This window comes from Castor canadensis, chromosome 11 (assembly GCF_047511655.1).
Source record: "Castor canadensis chromosome 11, mCasCan1.hap1v2, whole genome shotgun sequence".
NCBI lineage: Eukaryota > Metazoa > Chordata > Mammalia > Rodentia > Castoridae > Castor > Castor canadensis.
The window spans coordinates 1593571-1610238 of NC_133396.1; the positions used below are offsets into that span (position 1 = coordinate 1593571).

General features: G+C 59.2%; 1 protein-coding gene across 3 annotated transcripts in view; it reads right to left on the reverse strand.

Annotated features, from left to right (window-relative positions):
- Bahcc1 (BAH domain and coiled-coil containing 1) overlaps window positions 1-16668 on the reverse strand; it is a 54449-nt gene that overhangs the window by 21050 nt on the left and 16731 nt on the right. For all 3 annotated transcript variants that reach the window (XM_074044889.1, XM_074044888.1, XM_074044887.1), the window contains exons 2-4: window positions 13276-13455; window positions 4505-4627; window positions 218-1960 (exon numbers count right to left, since the gene is read on the reverse strand). In XM_074044889.1, coding sequence (XP_073900990.1) covers window positions 218-1960; window positions 4505-4627; window positions 13276-13455 — 2046 coding nt within the window. The remainder of the gene's footprint in view (window positions 1-217; window positions 1961-4504; window positions 4628-13275; window positions 13456-16668) is intronic.

Below are 16668 nucleotides of genomic sequence, written 5' to 3' on the forward strand. Positions count from 1 at the left end.
GATGGCAGAAAAACGAGGGCTGTGGTGACTAGGAAGCCACTGGCTGAAGCAAGCTGTGATCCTGCCTTGAGTCAGCGGCCGAGGGGAGGATCCCTTGGCTCTTGAGGCCTCAGAGGGCCTTCGGGGGTCAGGGGTATCCACAGGGATACCAAGGCAGTGGTAGGGACCTAAGCTCTGTGAGTGCCCAGCTGGCTTCCCTACCCAAGATGGGCCATACCTCTGACAGTAGGGGCAGCCCGGCCCTGCCGTCCACTGTTGTTGCTGTAGACTGTGTCAGGCCTGCTTACTGTGTCCTTCTGCCGGGCCAAAGCCACTGCAATGCCCACAGGAGGCTGCCGCACCTCCCCATCTCCATGTGGGGCATCTTGCTCTCGGCTGCGGGCACAATCTGGCCTCTCCACTGGGCCTGGGCCCTTGGAGGCCGAGAACTTTGCTTCCTGCTGGACACAGCTAGCTTTGAGGCTGCCCAGGCCCACGAAGGGTGCCTTCTGACCCACCACCAGGGCCTGGTTACTGTACTTGAGCAAATTCTTCATGGCAGAGACCTCATCCGGTGGGGTGGGCAGCTCCTGGGACAGGAGGGCTGCCTGCTGCAAGCTACTGCCAAAGGGGTCCAGGTAGGCACTGCCCTTGCGCTCCTCGCTGATGGCCATGGGGGTGCCCTGGCCTGTCTGGACACTCCATGGGGGTAGGTGGGGCCCACTGTAGCCCAGAGATGCCAGCTCCAAGGACTTGCGCTTAGCCTCAGCCCCACTGCCCCCTGGCTCCAGCTCAGGGGCCACCAAATGCTGCTGATGTCGGATCCGGGCCACCTTCTGGGCCCCAGGGGGGCCGGTGGGGGCCTCCTTGCTGGGTGCTTTGTCTAAAGTGCAGCAGGCCTGGGCAGCCTTCCCGCCCAGCGGGTCCTGGTGGCTGGGCCGGGCACAGTCCTGTGAAGGGACCGGCAACTCGAAGTAGTTGCTTTTGTCTAGACCGCCCTTGGGGAGTCCAGGGAAGGGGGCCTCAGGGCCTGTGCTGAGATACTCTAGCCCCTTTAGCCGGGGGTGGAGGGCTGCCTCAAAGCCCCCAGGCCGCCGCTCACCCTTGCCCTCAGCCTTCAGGTGGGCATAGGAGACTCCATAGGGCGTGGCATGGTCAGGGGCCATGGCCCCATCCAGGTGCCGGTCCTTGCCCTCACCTGCCACAGCACAGGCCTCGGCCGCCTGGAAGGGGCGGCTCTTGTCAGCCAGGTGTCCCACAGAAGGCACAAAGGTGGGCCCACTGGCCTTTAGGTCCCGGGAGACTTTGTCCTGCAGAGGGCAGAGTCCATCTGGGCCTGTGTGCAGCTGAAGGCAGGGGAAAGAGCCAGCGGCTGTGCTGAGGGGTGGGGGTGGCCCGGTGGGCAGGCCGGATGGCACCGTGTAGGACGCGGTGTGATGCAGCATCTGCCGCCGCTCCAGGCACTCGCTGAAGGCTGGCCCGGGCTCCACGGGGCCCACCTCCTTGGCACAGCGTCCAGAAGCTGCCACACTTACTCCGGGCCGCCCCAGCACACCCCCTGCACAGCTGGCCAGAGCAACCTTGCCCACGTCACCATTGAGCACCTTGGTGTTGAGGAGACAGGAGGTGAGGTGCTTAGGGCGGCCATTGCAGGAGCCCCGGGGTGCAGCACCTGCTTCCTTGCAGGGCCCATCAGCTGGCATGGGTGGCACCAGCTTGTGCCGTTCCTTGCCACTGTCCTCTTCTGCTGCTGGCCGCTCCCTGCCCTCTGCTGCCTTGCTGGCTTTCTCTTTGCCCAGCTCTTTGCCCATGAGGAAGCGGTCAAACTCTTTAGGGCCCTTCTGTGGGGGACCAGCCTCAACCCGGTCCCGGCTACAGGAGCCAATGGGGTGGGCAGGGGTAGCACGGGCCACGCTGGGGAAGTTGTGGTTGGTAGGCAGGATCGGAGGTTGAGGGGGCAGATTTCGCAGGTAGAAGTTATCTGTAAGCCAAAGAGCCATGGTCAACAGGAAGCCTGGGGCAGGTGATGGAGAGAGTTCAGGTTCTCTGAGACATCTGCTCCAGGTGCCCTCCCCCAACCCTAGCTGGCACTTATTCAAGATTTCTGTCTTGGGAAGTTTTCTGTTTCCTTGTGGGGGTTTTTTTGGTGGTACTGGGGTTTGAATTCAGGGTCTCCAGATTGCTTAGGCAAATATTCTACCACTCGAGCCAAGTCCCCAGACCCCCCCTCACTTTTTAAAATTTTTATTTTGCTTTAGCTATTTTTCCAACAGACTCCCATTTTTGCTTCAGTGGGCCTCAGACCTCGATTCTCCTAATCACTGCTTCTCAAGCCTGGCTTTTGATTTGTTTTTTGTTTTTTTTTTTTTAAGTCGTGGAAAAATATACATAACCTAAAATGTAGCACTTTAAGTGTACAGTTCAGTGACACATTTACAGAACTTTTCTATCGTCCCTAAATGAAGTTTTGTCCTCATTAACACTCCTCCTCTCCCCGCCAGGTTCAGCCCCAGCTGTTCAGAGCTACAAAGGCCCAGCCTTTTGGGGTGGCCCAGTGTCTCTGGAGGTTTTCAGGGGGAGGGTGATATAGATGTTTCTACAAAGCTGCCTCTCCTGTGTGTGCTCAGGTGGTGAGAGCTCCTGCAGCCCAGACACATGTCCTGCCATATACCCACATGGTGCTGAGAACAGGGCCGCCTGAGGTTCCTAAAGCACCCCATCCCAAGTGCTGCGAGTCCCTAGGGTGTTTGAAGGATGGGCTGGGTGTAAGAGGTCCATGTCTGGAATACCTTGGGGAGGACACCCCCCCCACACCTAGCCTGGCAAGCGGTAGTGTCCACCATGGGCTCCCTCTGCTGGTCCACAGAATGGCTGCCCAGTAGTGCCACCTCCTCCACCTGCGGTAAACTCTTCCTGCCAGGCAGGGTCTGCTTCATGCTGTCTCTCAGTGGGCCTTGGGGACACCATGTCCACAAGTCCAGCTATGGCCAGGTCACTGCCTGTGGGGGATGGCTGGAGGGTTCCTTCCCCTCCCAGCTGAGTGGGTGGCAGCAGGGTGAGGCCCACAGCTCAGGGAGCCTACCAGGGGGAAAACAAAAGGAACTTTTGGAACTTGTAAAACTGTCCTCAGTCATGTAAATTCCTTGTCAATTTCCTGCTAATTAGAAACAAGGGGGAAAGGGGAGTAGGAGAGGGGGAGCCCAGCAGAAACCTAATTAGCTCAATTTCCAAAACCAAATAATGTTCTTGGATGAGGCTCCACCACAATATTGTGAAAACCGAGAGGCCTGGCCAGCCGCTGCGGAGACACCACCAGCCAGCCCAGTGCCGGGAGGGAGTACCCAGGCCCAGGTTCTTGGGTCATGTTTCTGGGGCTGGGATCAGCCACCTGCCAGCCCCTGACAGATGCTGTCAAAACAGCTGTAGGCTTGGGGGTGTGGCCCAGGGCAAGCTGAATCCCCTGGGTGAGGCTAGGGGAGGGTTCCCAGTCCTGCCCCAAGCAGGGTGCTTGCACCAATCACAGCTAGCCAGTCTGAGCATCAGTGGCTGGAGGGTTCTTCCTGGCCCAACAGTGCAGGCTAAACCCAAGGACCTAGACAAGCTGGACATGCCCCAGGTCTTGGAGTCTGGGGCTTATGGGGAGCAGATCTGTGAGACAGTGAGAGGATTGGCTGCAGGCTCTCTCTGTCCCCACTCCACCCCCGTACCCTGTCCAGGCCCTCCTGGATGTTCTGCCACCACTGGTGTTTCCTGGGACTGGTGTGACATCGTGCCTGTCGCCACCCACTCTTCATCTGCTGCACACAACAGGTCTAGCTATCCACTGCCCCCCAGCCCTCCCCAGCCTCTCTGTATCTCAGCTGAATCCACCCCCCAACTGCATCTCCTCAAGTAGCTCCTCCCAGAGCCAGGGTCAAGAACTGGAGTCACCTGGGACTCTATACCCATTCCTGCCCCAAGTGCATTCTGGACCCCACGTCTAGGTTTGAATCCTACCCTACTGTGGGTCATTTGATACACAGTCATTAACCAAACCTCTGCCCCAGTCTCCAGACGCGGTGGGGGTGTGGGTGTTGGTGGCTGGACTTTTTAAAACACAAAGGAGATTCCCCCCCCGGAAAAAACTCAAAATTGAGACAGGGACCCTGTCCCACCTCCAGCCAGGCCTTTCCTGTGCCAATGCCCATGCTGAGCCCTCCTTACTATGCTCTCCCATGGAGTGGGGCCTGGGGGCTGAGCTTCGTCGGCCAAGGCTCAGCTGGTGAGTGGGAAATGCAGTTTCCGTGAGCCTCCCCACCCCAGACTGAAGCTTCCTCTCCTGATGCTGGGGGCTGCAGGGCAGGGCCAGGAAGTGAGAGCTGGAGTGAGCACAGCTGTTTTCAGAATGTTCCCCAACTCCTCATTTCACCTGTGCCTGGTGGTCTGGGCTCACCTAGACTGGCCATCTTCACCTGTGCCCCAATGCTTCCAGCCTCAACCACCCCCAAGATACCTTGCACCCCATGCCAGGCCCCACGGCACTTGCCTTTTTGGGTTCCATAGAAACGATGTTGCCCGTAGAGAACATTGCTGTTTCCATGGTGATCCAAGTGGCTCACGGGTAGGAAGGTGGATGCCAGACTCCCCGAAAATCTGGGGTACGCTGGAGCTAGAGAAGCAAAAGGACTGGCTTGTAAAAGTGGCTCCTAGCCCTCTGGCCCACACCACCCTGACCCCAGGGAGGCGAGAAGCCGGTGGGTGGCCCAGGAGCAATGCCCTGCAGAGCCCGGACGCAGCCCACCAGTGGGAAATCAACCCATCAATACATCATATTAACTCTGACTCAACTAATACCATCCCACCGGTGCAGCACAAATTGAATTGCTGATGGGCTGGGAGAGGGGAGGCTGGAGGCAGCTGCCTTTGATTCCCTCCCAGCAACATTCAGTGTTCCCCGGGCTTCCAGCCTGGGCAACAAAGGCGCTTGGAGAGGCATTTTGAGAGAAGGCCGCAGTGGACGGACTCCCCATGGAGCTCCCAGCCAAGGGAAAGCCAGGGCCAGACCCAGCCTCCTGCCTGCATCCTCCATAGGCCCCTGAGGCAAGCAGAGCTCAAGATCTGCAAGGGAGCTGGTCCCAACCATGACAGCCTGTGCTTGGTGACTTTGAATCAGGCCAGGCAAGCCCTTCTCAGAAATGGCCCTAGGGGTCCATCCCTCCAAGGCAACCAACATTCTAAGGAGCCCCGCTCAGCACAAGAATGCCAGTCACAACCTGTGCCTCCCAGCCTGCAGGAGAAAGGCCTGAGCACTGGCCTGGGAAGTCCACAGCTGGATGGCCAAAGCCACCACCAGCCAACCAGGAACGTGGCTTCTTGGCTAGTCCTTCCCCACCAGGCCTAATAGGAAGATTGGGGAACTTGGGCCCCTGGTCACATCCATCAGACCATACCAATCTGGTCCCTGCTCTCACCTGCCGGCCCTGACAGCTGCTAGGACCTGAGCATCTTCTAGCCTGGCTCACAGCCTGGTGTCTGGCTTTTCCTGGCCAGACACTGGTACCTCTGTGAGGGGATTGGGCCAAGCTGAAGTCTGTTTCCCGGCAGCGTGAAGCCACTGTCAACTCCTGGCTTTATCAGCATCGGCCTAAGAAGGCTGACATGGGATAGCTGTGGTTCAGGGCCATCCTGGAGCCCATCGTGGCCATCAGGGGTCCAGTCAACTCCCTCGGGTATTTGAGGAAGGACACTTGGAGCATCAACACAGAGATACCCTACCAGGCAGGCCCTCTGACCCCACAGAAAAAAATACAGCTGGAGCAGGACAGAGCTGGGCTGTGCCTCACTCCACAATGTTCCCTCTACACTGCTGCTCAGAACATTTTCCCCAGAGGAATTTCTACTAGGGATCCCACTGCTGTCCCAAGATTCCTAACACAGCTGACTTCTCAGGCTACGCTGGGCAGCAACAAGGGAGCTGTGAGTCCCTGGGGTTTCCCCAGAGGGACAGGAGTAGGGGAGGAGACTTCGAATGCTGGGCAGGCGGTGGTCCCCGGGGAGGTGCAGCACAGCAGTATCCTTGGTGCCTGTTTGGGGTATCTGTCATAGCTGTCACTTGATAGAAGGGTGCCCTGAGTCCCAGGCCCAGGGAACCACGCACTAAACCTCTCCAGCACCACAGTGAAGTCAACGACAAGACCTTCAGCAGAGCTGCACTCAACCTTGCTTTACTGTTTCCCAAACTTCTTTTTACCACTGAACCCCGGTGTTGTTTTAGTGGGATTCCTTTTAACAACTCGTGGGCCCCACGGAACACACTCGGAGGAATCTCTCAGTGGAAGTCAAGCACTGAAGTGGCAGGTCCAGACTACAGGCAGCCTTCCAAACCTATGTCTGTCCCCATATTCCTAGAAGGCCCAAGGCTGACCTGCTTGGACAATGAAGCAGAGACACCCCACACTCCACTCCCAGTGGGGCCTCAGCCCCTGATGATGCTCCTGGATGTTCTCTGCCTCAGTGGGTTTTAGGTGAGCCCTTGGAGTGCTGCTGTGTGAGGAAGACGTTCTCACTCATATGAGCTCTGAGAACACAGTCCCCGATTGAGTCTCAAGACGGCCACAAGCCAAGTAAATGCTCTGAGAAGGCTCATGGCTCGGAAACCTGCTTACTGGAGTGAAGCCTCATCTCCCGGCTGAGGAGCAGGCTGAGGCTGGAGGGCCTGGCCAATTGGCCTAGCTTGTGTGGGGGACAGGGGGCACATCTGCAGCAGATGTTTACCAGATTAAGCTCAGCTCCTGGAAGGCCTGAGACTTGACAAAATCTGAGAGCGGGACGGGTGTGGGAGCAGCCGGGCAGGGCCTGGGGTGTGTGTGTGGGGGGAGAGGGCTGGTTAAACCATGGCAGCTGTCCCCCTGTAATTGGCTGCTGTTAAGTGTTTTACGGGCCTCGTTTTGGTAAACAGAAGTCTGTAAATTCCTCCTTCCCAGACAGTTTCCCAGGCGGATCCCCTTGTGCCCCCTCGGGAGGTCTGGGCTTCCCGCCTGCTGTGTGTGTGTGTGTGGGGGGGTTACTCAGATGGCTGAGGAGCCAGCTCCTTCCTGCTGGGTGCCTTTTGGGGCAGTGTGAGTGGGTGTCCCTCCTCCGAGCCTGTGGTGGTGGTGGCTAAACCAGGGAGTGAGGGTGAAATCCATGGGGCCCAGACCAAAGGCCTGTCCAACTTCCCACCCTCAGAGGCCTCAGATGGTGAACCTGGATAGAGGAGGAAAGGGTGTTGGGGCAGGAAGAAACATGGGGTGTTTAGGGGGCAGGCAGCCCTGGGGGCAGAGGGAGAAGGAGGGGAGAAGGGTCCTCTCAGCTCAGCAAGAGAAAGGCCCTTTTATTTTCCCCAACAAGACTGTACTCTGAACTGAAGAAGAAAATAGAAATGGTTTTTATGAATCAGAGCAGCTGCTCTGAGATCAGAAGCCAGGGCTGGTGTGGCTGAACCAAGAGATGTGGCAACTGCAAGTCTGCAGCCAACCTGAGACTGTGCTTGGGGCGTACAGAGGATTCTGGTGGGGCGTGACATAGGATGGTGGGTAGAGGATCCAGGAGCACAGATAGCCTCACACATTGGGCCAGACCTGCAAACCTCAGACTGGAGTGCTTAAACTCAGGGCCTGGGTTGCTCAGCTCCACATTCCTGCTGGAAGGCTGTGGCCCTGGGATCTCCCTTCCCTAGCTCCAGACCTGAGGGCAGAGCCACGGCCATCAATCCAACTAATAGTTAACCAACTCGGGGACGGGTTCCTGTCCTCTGCCTCAGATCCCCCAATAGACTTGAGGAAGTGGCCTAGGAGGGGGCTCACCCACTGCTACAGCAGACCCTGAGCCCAATCCCATGATGCCAAGCAGCCCTGAGAAAAGGCTCAGAGGCTATGCACCAGATGAGCTGAAGTGGTAGGGGTGTGGTGAGGATGAAGGCCAGGGAGGGAGGGGGCCTGCTGAGGCGAAAAGAGGAGCAGAGCAGGCAGCTGGCCAGGCGGATGGGGTCTAAAGAGATCTTTTAGAAGACACAGGGCTTAGGCAATGGTATCTGCTGCTGTGTGACCTGGTACCTTCTTCCCATCACTTAGGACTCACCACATAAGCCAATGCCCCACACTAACTGGTGACACCCTCTCACTTTCAATGGCTTCTGCTGTAGTCTATTCAATGACGGCCAACAGCAGGAGCAAAGGATTCTGAGGCTGCATTCACATGCAGCCCAAGTAGCTAGCCTTGTCTGCCCTGGGTACAGGTGGAATGTGGCCGTGAGTTTGCAGAACCTGCACCTCTGCTTTAGTGCCTGCAGAGAGCAACCTCTCACCCCAGGTGAGACTCTGGGTAATCAGTTACGATTTTAAAGTAAAGTTCCTAGAACTAACCTCCCATGTTCTGGACTCTGGTGTAGGGGGAGTCATCCAAGACTCCACAGGTGATGTGGACTGCCCACCCTCAGACCCTCTGGGGCTTGGAAGCCCAGCATCTCTTCCACAGGCCTGCAGCATGCTGGCTCAGGTGCTCTGTTCAGTGCTGACTCACACAGCCTGGGGTAGGCTCTCCAGCAGGGTCCATCTGTCCCCAGGCAGAGAGGAGTGGGGGAAGGGGAAAGGCTCCTGTGGACAGTCTGTCCAGGCCTCAGTCCTCCAAACCACAGGTAGGAGCTTGGCACAGACCAAGTGGGCCGGGGAAGGCTGAAGGCTTAGCTACGGCAGGTCTCAGCTGGAGGCAGCGGAGACCTTGGGGTGGCAGCAACCTTGACATGACCTCAAAACCTGAGCAGCCAGGACAGCGACTCAGCCACCCACCCTTCCTCAGCCCTCCTGGACTGCCCATCATGCCAGGATCTCACTCACCAAAGGACAGCGTGCAGGTGCATCTGGCAGGCAGCTGTTCCCACCTTGGTCAGACCCAGGGGTCTCAACCCAGGAAGACCCCCCCACTCCCAGTGACCACAGCCAATGGGCAGCCACCATACATGCTACAGAACTGTATTGTGTAATACTGGATTCTGACAGCTGTTCTGATCAGTGTGGTTTACAGATAGGGAAACTGAGGCCCTGAGATACTGCACCGTCCAGGTGTGGGCAGGATCTATGTGCAGACTCCTCACCAGAAGCCTGGCTAGGCTCCTTGCTCTAAGGCTACAGGGAGGGGATGAGGACATGGGAGAGGCAGAGAAGAGGCAGGAAGGATTGGCCACACAAGACCTCAAGAAGTCTCCAAAGGGTGTCAGAGGCCTCTGGCTGCAGTGGAGCCAGCTGCAGGGGGCCTTGCCAACTAGGAGATCTAGTTCCCAGCTCTCCAGGTCAGGATCTGAGAACTCACCACCCCCTATGCTGTCCCTATATCTCAGGGTGGACAGCTTTTCCCAACTGGCCCAACTGCTCCCTGAGAACATGAGTGGAGGCACAGTGGGATGTGCAGGACCTAGGGTGAGAGAGGATATTAGGGAGGAGAGGTCAGGGTCCTGGGGTGGGGGTGGGGCACTAGCCAAGAAGATACTTCTGCCACAGAGAAGCAGGTGTAGGAAAGGAAGGGAGCTTCCAGGGTCTGGCAAGCTGCCAGAGATGGCAGTTCCAGGGGAAGGTGCCTGAAGGACCATGAGAGCCACTGGCCCACCCAGGTGGGTGGGCACTGGGTCCTCTGTCCTTCTCAGGCATGGTCTGGCTCCTTATTGCTCCTGAACCCTGGCAGGTCCTAAGGTCTCAGAGGGGACAGATAGGGATAGGAGGCAGCTGGCAGGATGCAGGAGGCTGCAGAGTCTGGAACAGCAGGGTGCGCTTGGTGGCTCCTGCATGCAGTTACTGCTCCTACTGGAATCTAGCCAGGTCTTGATGGAGAAGTGGCCACCAGGGTGGGTGTGTCTTTGACAGAGGCTGGCCAGGCAGACACTAGGGCTGGCACGTGTGCCCTCAGCTCCCCCTCCAGGTGGCACAAGAGACCACAACTAGCCTGACTGTGGGCACTCCCAGCTCTTAGCTCCTCCCCATCTGAGCCCCCCAGGAACAGCATCCCCTTTCATCGTCCTGTGGGTGGTCCAGGCAGGCAGCTGGAGTGGGGTGGAGAGAGGGGCCAGGCTCACCGACAATAGGGCCAGCTGTGCTGCACCCACACCCCTGCTCTGACCCACCCAAGCCAGACTGGCTGGACAGCGGCTCACCTTTGCCCCAGGCTAGTTCCGCCACTCACCCTACCCCACCCGAGTCCCAGTGGGTCCATTTCCATCAAGATCCCTCGCCTTGGATGAGCCAAGGGGCCAAGAAACCTGGGGGCTGAACAAACAGGCTCTGCCTCAGGCCAGATGTTCCAGGGCGGCTCCTCCAACTCTGGGGTGCCTCCCTGCACCCCCAGCTGTTCCAGGGACACAGGAAACCCAGGCCTCAGTTCTAGCAGATGCCCTGCAGATGGTGAGGTATAGTGGGGGTTTTTCCAGCTGATTGGGAGGCTTGGCCTAGAGTGGGGGGTTGCTTGGAGCCACCCCTGACCCCACCTGGCATCCCATTTGACAGCCCCAATCCTGCTCTAGACTCTAGAAGCCAGCCAGGGCAGGGAGCGGGTAGCAAGTGGGCTGTGTTGGGAGCCAGCCTCCCTGCCCATCCTGGGGCAATGGAAGGAAGCAGGACAAGAGAGAGGCCAGGCCTTGGAACGGGCCGCCCAGGCAGCCCACCATGCTAGTGGCCCCACTCTTTGGCCGTGTCGTGTGCCCCCTGCCTGCCTTGCCCCCCACCCTCCTGAACACACACGGCTGAGAAACAGGCCCCGGCACGCGGGAGCCAGCTGGCACCCCGTCAAACTAGCAGCCAGGCATACTGCCAGGGCAGCCAGCCAGCCTGCCACTCGCTCCGGCCCCGCCCACGCTGGCCTCAGCAGCTCACAGCCGGCCGCACCATGTGGCTGCAGACGTAGTGGGCAGGGGACCGCCGAAGGGAGGGCATCCTAGGGCGGGGCAACTAAACTGAAGGCAGAGAAGGGTGGGCAGCGAGAGGGCAAACTGAGGCATGGGCTGGGAAGGTTTATATGGTCACGATACCCAGACAGACACGGCCTGTGACACCCTCAGGTGGAAACAGGCAGGTTAGGGGTATGCTTCCTCAGGACTGCTGCCTCCACCCCTGAATGCGCCCTCTGCCCCATGTGCTGGAGCCCAGGTGGGCAGCCCAGAGGTGCATCTTGAGTCCCCCCATACCCTACACCCACTTGTGCTCACCCTCCCCCACCTGACTGTGAACACATTAACGGCAGAAACTATCGTGCACCCTGCACAGGGGCTGTCCAGCGGCAGGCAGAGGGGCTGCTGCTGCCTTTGAGGCTAGTCTCAGAAGTAAGAACCTTCTAGGTGTGGCACAGCCAGGCCTCGGTGGGTGTTAGCCCCCTCTTCCTGCCTTGGGTGCGGGACTGGGCTAGAGCTGGTGGAATGCAAGTCCCGGACTAGGGCCTGGGTCCCACCCAGCACACTGCCTGGACGCTGGCTTCCTCCAGCCAGATGGACATCCCTGGGGCTAAGGAAGGAAGATGGAACTCACTGAGGCTGGGCCCCATGTGGGAGCTGAGGGCTGGGGGTGCCTAGGGTGGGCGGTAAGCACCCCCGCCAAGGCAGCCGTTGGCACAAGGGGAAGTGAGCAGCTGGAGGCCGTTGTGGGAGCTGTTTGCAGGCTGCTGCTTACCCACTGTGTTGAGTGGCCCCCAGGAGCAGGACAGGGCTCCAGGGCAGGTGGTGCTACCACAAACCGCCCTCCTTGCTGGTGATGTCCCTGAGGGTAGGATGGAAAGGAAGGAGGGAAATGCTTCTGAATGCTGAGCTTAGGAGTGGGCTGCTCTAATTCTGGCCCTCATGTGACACTGTCAATTGCAAGGAGGAGAAACCAAGTCAGCCACCCGGGTGTACCTATGCACCTGTGGCAGTCCAGGGCAGGGTCACCTTACATTGACTGAGGTGGCCTCCCGCTCCCTGCTGCCCCTGTTTGGCCCCTCCCTTTCCTCCCACAGACATCCTGGGGTCCAGGTGCTAAATCCAGCCAGGAAATGTCCAGCAGACCTGAAATACTGGGTGGGAAGTGGGGGTGCGCGGTTCTCATACGGCATAGGGGAAGCCTTCCACTATGGCTGGGCTCTGACAGCCTGGTCTCCCTGTGGGAGGCTGCCGAGATGGCAGGGGTGGGAAGGAGGGCACAGGTGAGTCTGGGCCAAGAACCCTACTCTGCCCACTTGTCTCAGGACCCGGTGAGAGAGCGCTGCTCCATGTCACCTATCCAACATGTGCAGTCCAAGCGGCGCGCGAAGCCCAGATTACTTTAACAACTGTCCCTCACTTGTCACCTGTCCTGTTTGGAAAACAGCCCCTTCTTGTTGCACAAAGAAGGGTTTTCCTGCTTCCAGCAGTGCCGGGCGCTAATCTCTCTGCCTGGAACCGGGCAGGCAGAGCGCGGTGTGTGGGTCTGCCGTGCTCTGTAAACACGACGCCCGAGCACTGCAGTCATTGAGTTACGGCACTGCCGGGTGCCAGGAGGGAGAGCACTGTGTGCCCGCTGCCAACTGCAATTACCTCCTGCATGCCTGGGGGGGGAGGGGGACTTAACCCTTCCCATACTGTGGGGGACATCACAGCCCGGTGAACACCAGCAACCATGGGGGAGGGAGGGCAGGGATGTTGAGGCCCAGGGCTGCGGTCCAAGATCACAGAACCAGGGTGCTGGGCAAACCTCAGAGAGCTAGCAGGGCACACCCTGCCCTGGGAAAGGCCCAGGAGAGCCTGGGTTCCTAGCAGGACCTCTGGGGGCTTCTTGCCTGCTGTGACACCTGACAGCAACAGGTATTCAGGAGGCACCAAGTGTGTGCTCAGAGCTGGGAAGTTGTCTTTGTCCTGGGCAGGGCCCCGGGGGGGGGGGGGACAGCCTATGCCTGCTGACAGCTCTCTCCTCCCAGCCCCTCCTGCCCAGCTGGCACATCTGGAACCCACGCCTCCTCGAGTCTGAGTCTGGCGAGGTGGGGTGCAGCCCATGGCAGAGGGCGCAGCCCAATCTGACTGGCCCAGCTGTGTTCCACATTTCCTTAGTTCCCTGGAGCCCTCCCTGCCCAGCCCCCCTTTCTCCCTCTCTGCCCATCTGGAGCGCACATCTGGCCACGACCAGTGCCTAGCTGGGCTGCCCCATTTCCAACCAATTACCACCTCCCCCAGGGGCTTCCTCGGCTAGGAGGCAGCCCCCACCAGAGCAGGTTTGGCAGGGCCTGCTAGCCAGGCTCACCCCAGTCAGTCTGAGGTCACTGGGGTGCTGCTGGGAGTCCAAGGCCCTGGCTTACCTTCGTGGGAGTGGGAGAACCAGATCTGGGAGGTGGCAGGGTGGGAGCCACGGTAGGCCTGCTCAGAGGGGGAGGAGGTTGGGCCGCTGGGGTGCGAGGAAGCTGCTGAGCCCAGGCTGCTGGTGAGGAAGCTGCCCATGAAAGAGGAGGCCGGCGAGTTCCCCATCAAGCGGCTGCTGACTGTGGACACAGGGGCAAGAGGAGGTCTGAGCAGCTGCTCCGTGGTGCGGATCCAGCAGGACAGGGGCAGCACCCACCCAGAGAAACCCTCCTCCAGGGCACCTCTCAGGTCTCTAGGCGCCCGTGGGCCTTTTATCTCCAAAAATCCAAGAAGCCAGTGACAGGAAAAGCCACACTTGATAATCTCACTCAGGGTGAATGCCTCAGCTGTCCTAAGACTGATAGCCTCCTCTGACTGTGAGACCAAGAATGACAATTTTGCTTGCTGCTATCTATCACCACTACCATCCACCACCACATCACCACCACTGTCACATCCTCACCACCATCACCATCACCACCACCAACACACACATCACACTGCCACCATTAACCAGATGTTAGGTATGGTGCCAAATACACATTTGCCCTGTGGTAGACAAATTGCCCTGTTTGCCTTCTTAGGGGCAGAACACCCGATGCTCCCAGGCCATGGCACTTGGTACCCAGGCCTCTCGGATGTTGGTGGACTTGACAGAATGCTTTGCCCATGGCTCCATGAAAGGATCCACTGCAACCAGCAGGGCCTCAGCCAGAGTCTGTGAGCCAGTGCTGCAGGGCCCAGAGGTCTCTGCCCCCTCCTCTTGGGTGGCATGGGAGGGGTGGGCTTTTCTCCAAAGCGGGGTCCTTATCCTTCTCCCCAGATTCAATTGACTAGTCAGACTGAGGTGCCCCATCACAGGTGAGCAAGGGGGAAAAGAGTCAGAGGGAGGAAGATGGAAATTGGAGGAGAGAGGAGAGAGAACTATACAGACTAGTTCTGACAGTCTGTTCCGGGTCACTCAGAGTCAAGCCCTGACGGGGTTGGCATTAAGTTGCCGCTCAATTTATCTGAGGCTCAGGTAGCAGTGGCTGGAGGCTTCCTGGCCCAGCCAGCACACTGGGTATTTTCCCCGGTGGCCTGAGAGCACAGGAGATGGGGAGCCATGGCTGGCCCCATGCCAGCCTGCACAAGCCTGCCCACTTGGCTGGCCACGCCCACCAGCCTGCTGCATCCTCCACCGGCCATGCCCCCTCTTTGCTTGAGTCCAGCAGCCAAGGCCAAGCCCAGTAAGCCTCCTGGTTGCCATAGCTACCAACTCTTGTACATGCATGACATACAGGCACACTGAGCGCTCTGTACACAGGGCCACACAATAGGTGGTCTGAGCTGCACTGCTGCCCTCCACCCCAGCAGGGTGCCCTGGCACCTCACCACCTCTGTCTCTGGGCAGGCCAGCCCAAGGTGAGTCAGGGAAGCTTGCTTCCTGCCTAGGAGGCAGGGGAATTGGCGAATTTGTGATGCCTCATCCAGGCTGGCTTGGCCCTGGGAGCTTCCCAGGCCCCGGGTGACTCAGCAGAGAGGCGGCCAGGCCAGGGGAGGGGGGCTGCCCCTTGGGACCCTGGCAGCCACGCTGTGCTCCGCCAGCTGCCAGCTCTCAGCCCAGGCTAGTGCCAGAAGGCTGCTCCTTGCCCTCCTGGCAAGAGGGGATGGGGCGCGCAGAACCAAGAGGGGCCTCCACTAGAGGAAGGGTCTGTGAGTGCTGGGGGCGGGGGGGGGGGGGGGGTGGTGTGTGGGGCCTCTCCCCGGGCAGAGAATGAGCAGGCTTCAGGTGCCCTGGAGCCAGGGACTTCCCGGCCCACGGCTGGGATTGCCAGGGGCTCCGGCCAGACCACAGGCGTGTCCAGCCAGGGGAGGAGACTCCGGGCTGGGAAGGGAAGAGCCTTCCGGCTCCAGGGACCCTGGGGGGTGGGGGTGGGGAGGACCATGCCTGTGGGATGAGTAGCTCCAAGCCTTCTGTCCCGCCCATGCCCGCCCCAAGTCCCCCAGGCCTTCCCACCCCCGCTCCCTCCCAGGGAAGCCCCGCCTACACTTTCCTCCCTGGGATGGTGGGAAGCAACCAAGTCCAAAAGTTGGGTCTGGAGAAAAATTTCTCCAGGATCTCAGCCTGGGAACCCCGCACCTTGAGCTCTCCCACACCGCAGCAGGCGGGGTAGTGTGACCCAAAGCTCAGTGTCCCACAGAGCTGGTGGATACAGGGAAACTGAGGCATGGTAACACCAGAACCCTTGCTGGCTAAATTCCTGCAGCCCCCCAAGGACCACCCAGGTTGGGCTGGGAAGCTAAAGAGCAGGCTAGGGGCCCAGGCAGGTATCTGAGTCCAGGGTGTGGGTCTCAGGCCATCATGTCCCCATCCAGGAGACTGGTCCTGGCTCTGAGAGGGGTTCTGGCTGATGCACTATTCTCACACCTCCCCAGAAGGAGCTCCTCTGCTCTTCTCAGAGGCCTTGGGGGCAGCACGGCAGCCTGGCCAGCCCCCCACCCTGGCTATGTGAGAACAGGGAACACCTCAGACCAGCTGTACTTCCTGGTACAGCCAGGGACTGAGCTCAGCCCCTCCAGACCGGGGCTGTCCTTACCCCACACTGACCTGTCTCCTGACCTGGGGCCCTCCTTGATAGCTGATTTCGCTGAGCTTGTTAGGCAGGGGCCCCTGCCCCAGAGTCTGGGTGATATGGGACATGGGACAGGGGTCGCACTTCCTCCCCCTCCCACCTTCTGACCACCTACCTCCTTGACAGCTAGCCGGGTTGTCCACCTGGGGGTTTCCATTCCTGTCTCCCCTTTTATGCCGAAAGCAAAAAGGCTGAGTGCTGTGTCCTTGTCACACAAATGTCACACCTATTTTTACTAAAATAAGTTCAACCAATAAAGCACCAGAAGGAAAGCAGGAATCACCCAAGACCCGCCTTCCCTGAAATCAATGTCTTGAGCACTTTGAAGACCCCTTTCTGGGCACAGGTACATTACACACCCTTCTCCAACATCATAGGGGATTGACTGCACCCCAATTTCAGGCACAGTTCTCCATGAGGCCCCCTAGAAACCAAGCCTACAGGGGCAGCTGCTGCCAAGGCTTTACTCCTTGGCCAGCAGGCCAGCAGCTCAGGATGACATGGGCAAGCGCACCTTGCCTTGCTTTGTACCACTCCACACCAGCACGGGCTATGCACGCCGCAGTGGGGCTCTGTGACCCTGACTCTGAAGGGGTGAGATCCTCCTCACCACCTTGGGCCAGGAGGGAAATCTGGAAGCAGATCCTGGAGGCCCTCTCAGGCGGGCACTCTTGTGGTGGTCAGTGACCCCGGGGGATGCTGAGGTAGCTGTTAGCTCTTTGAGGCTCACCCCAGTCC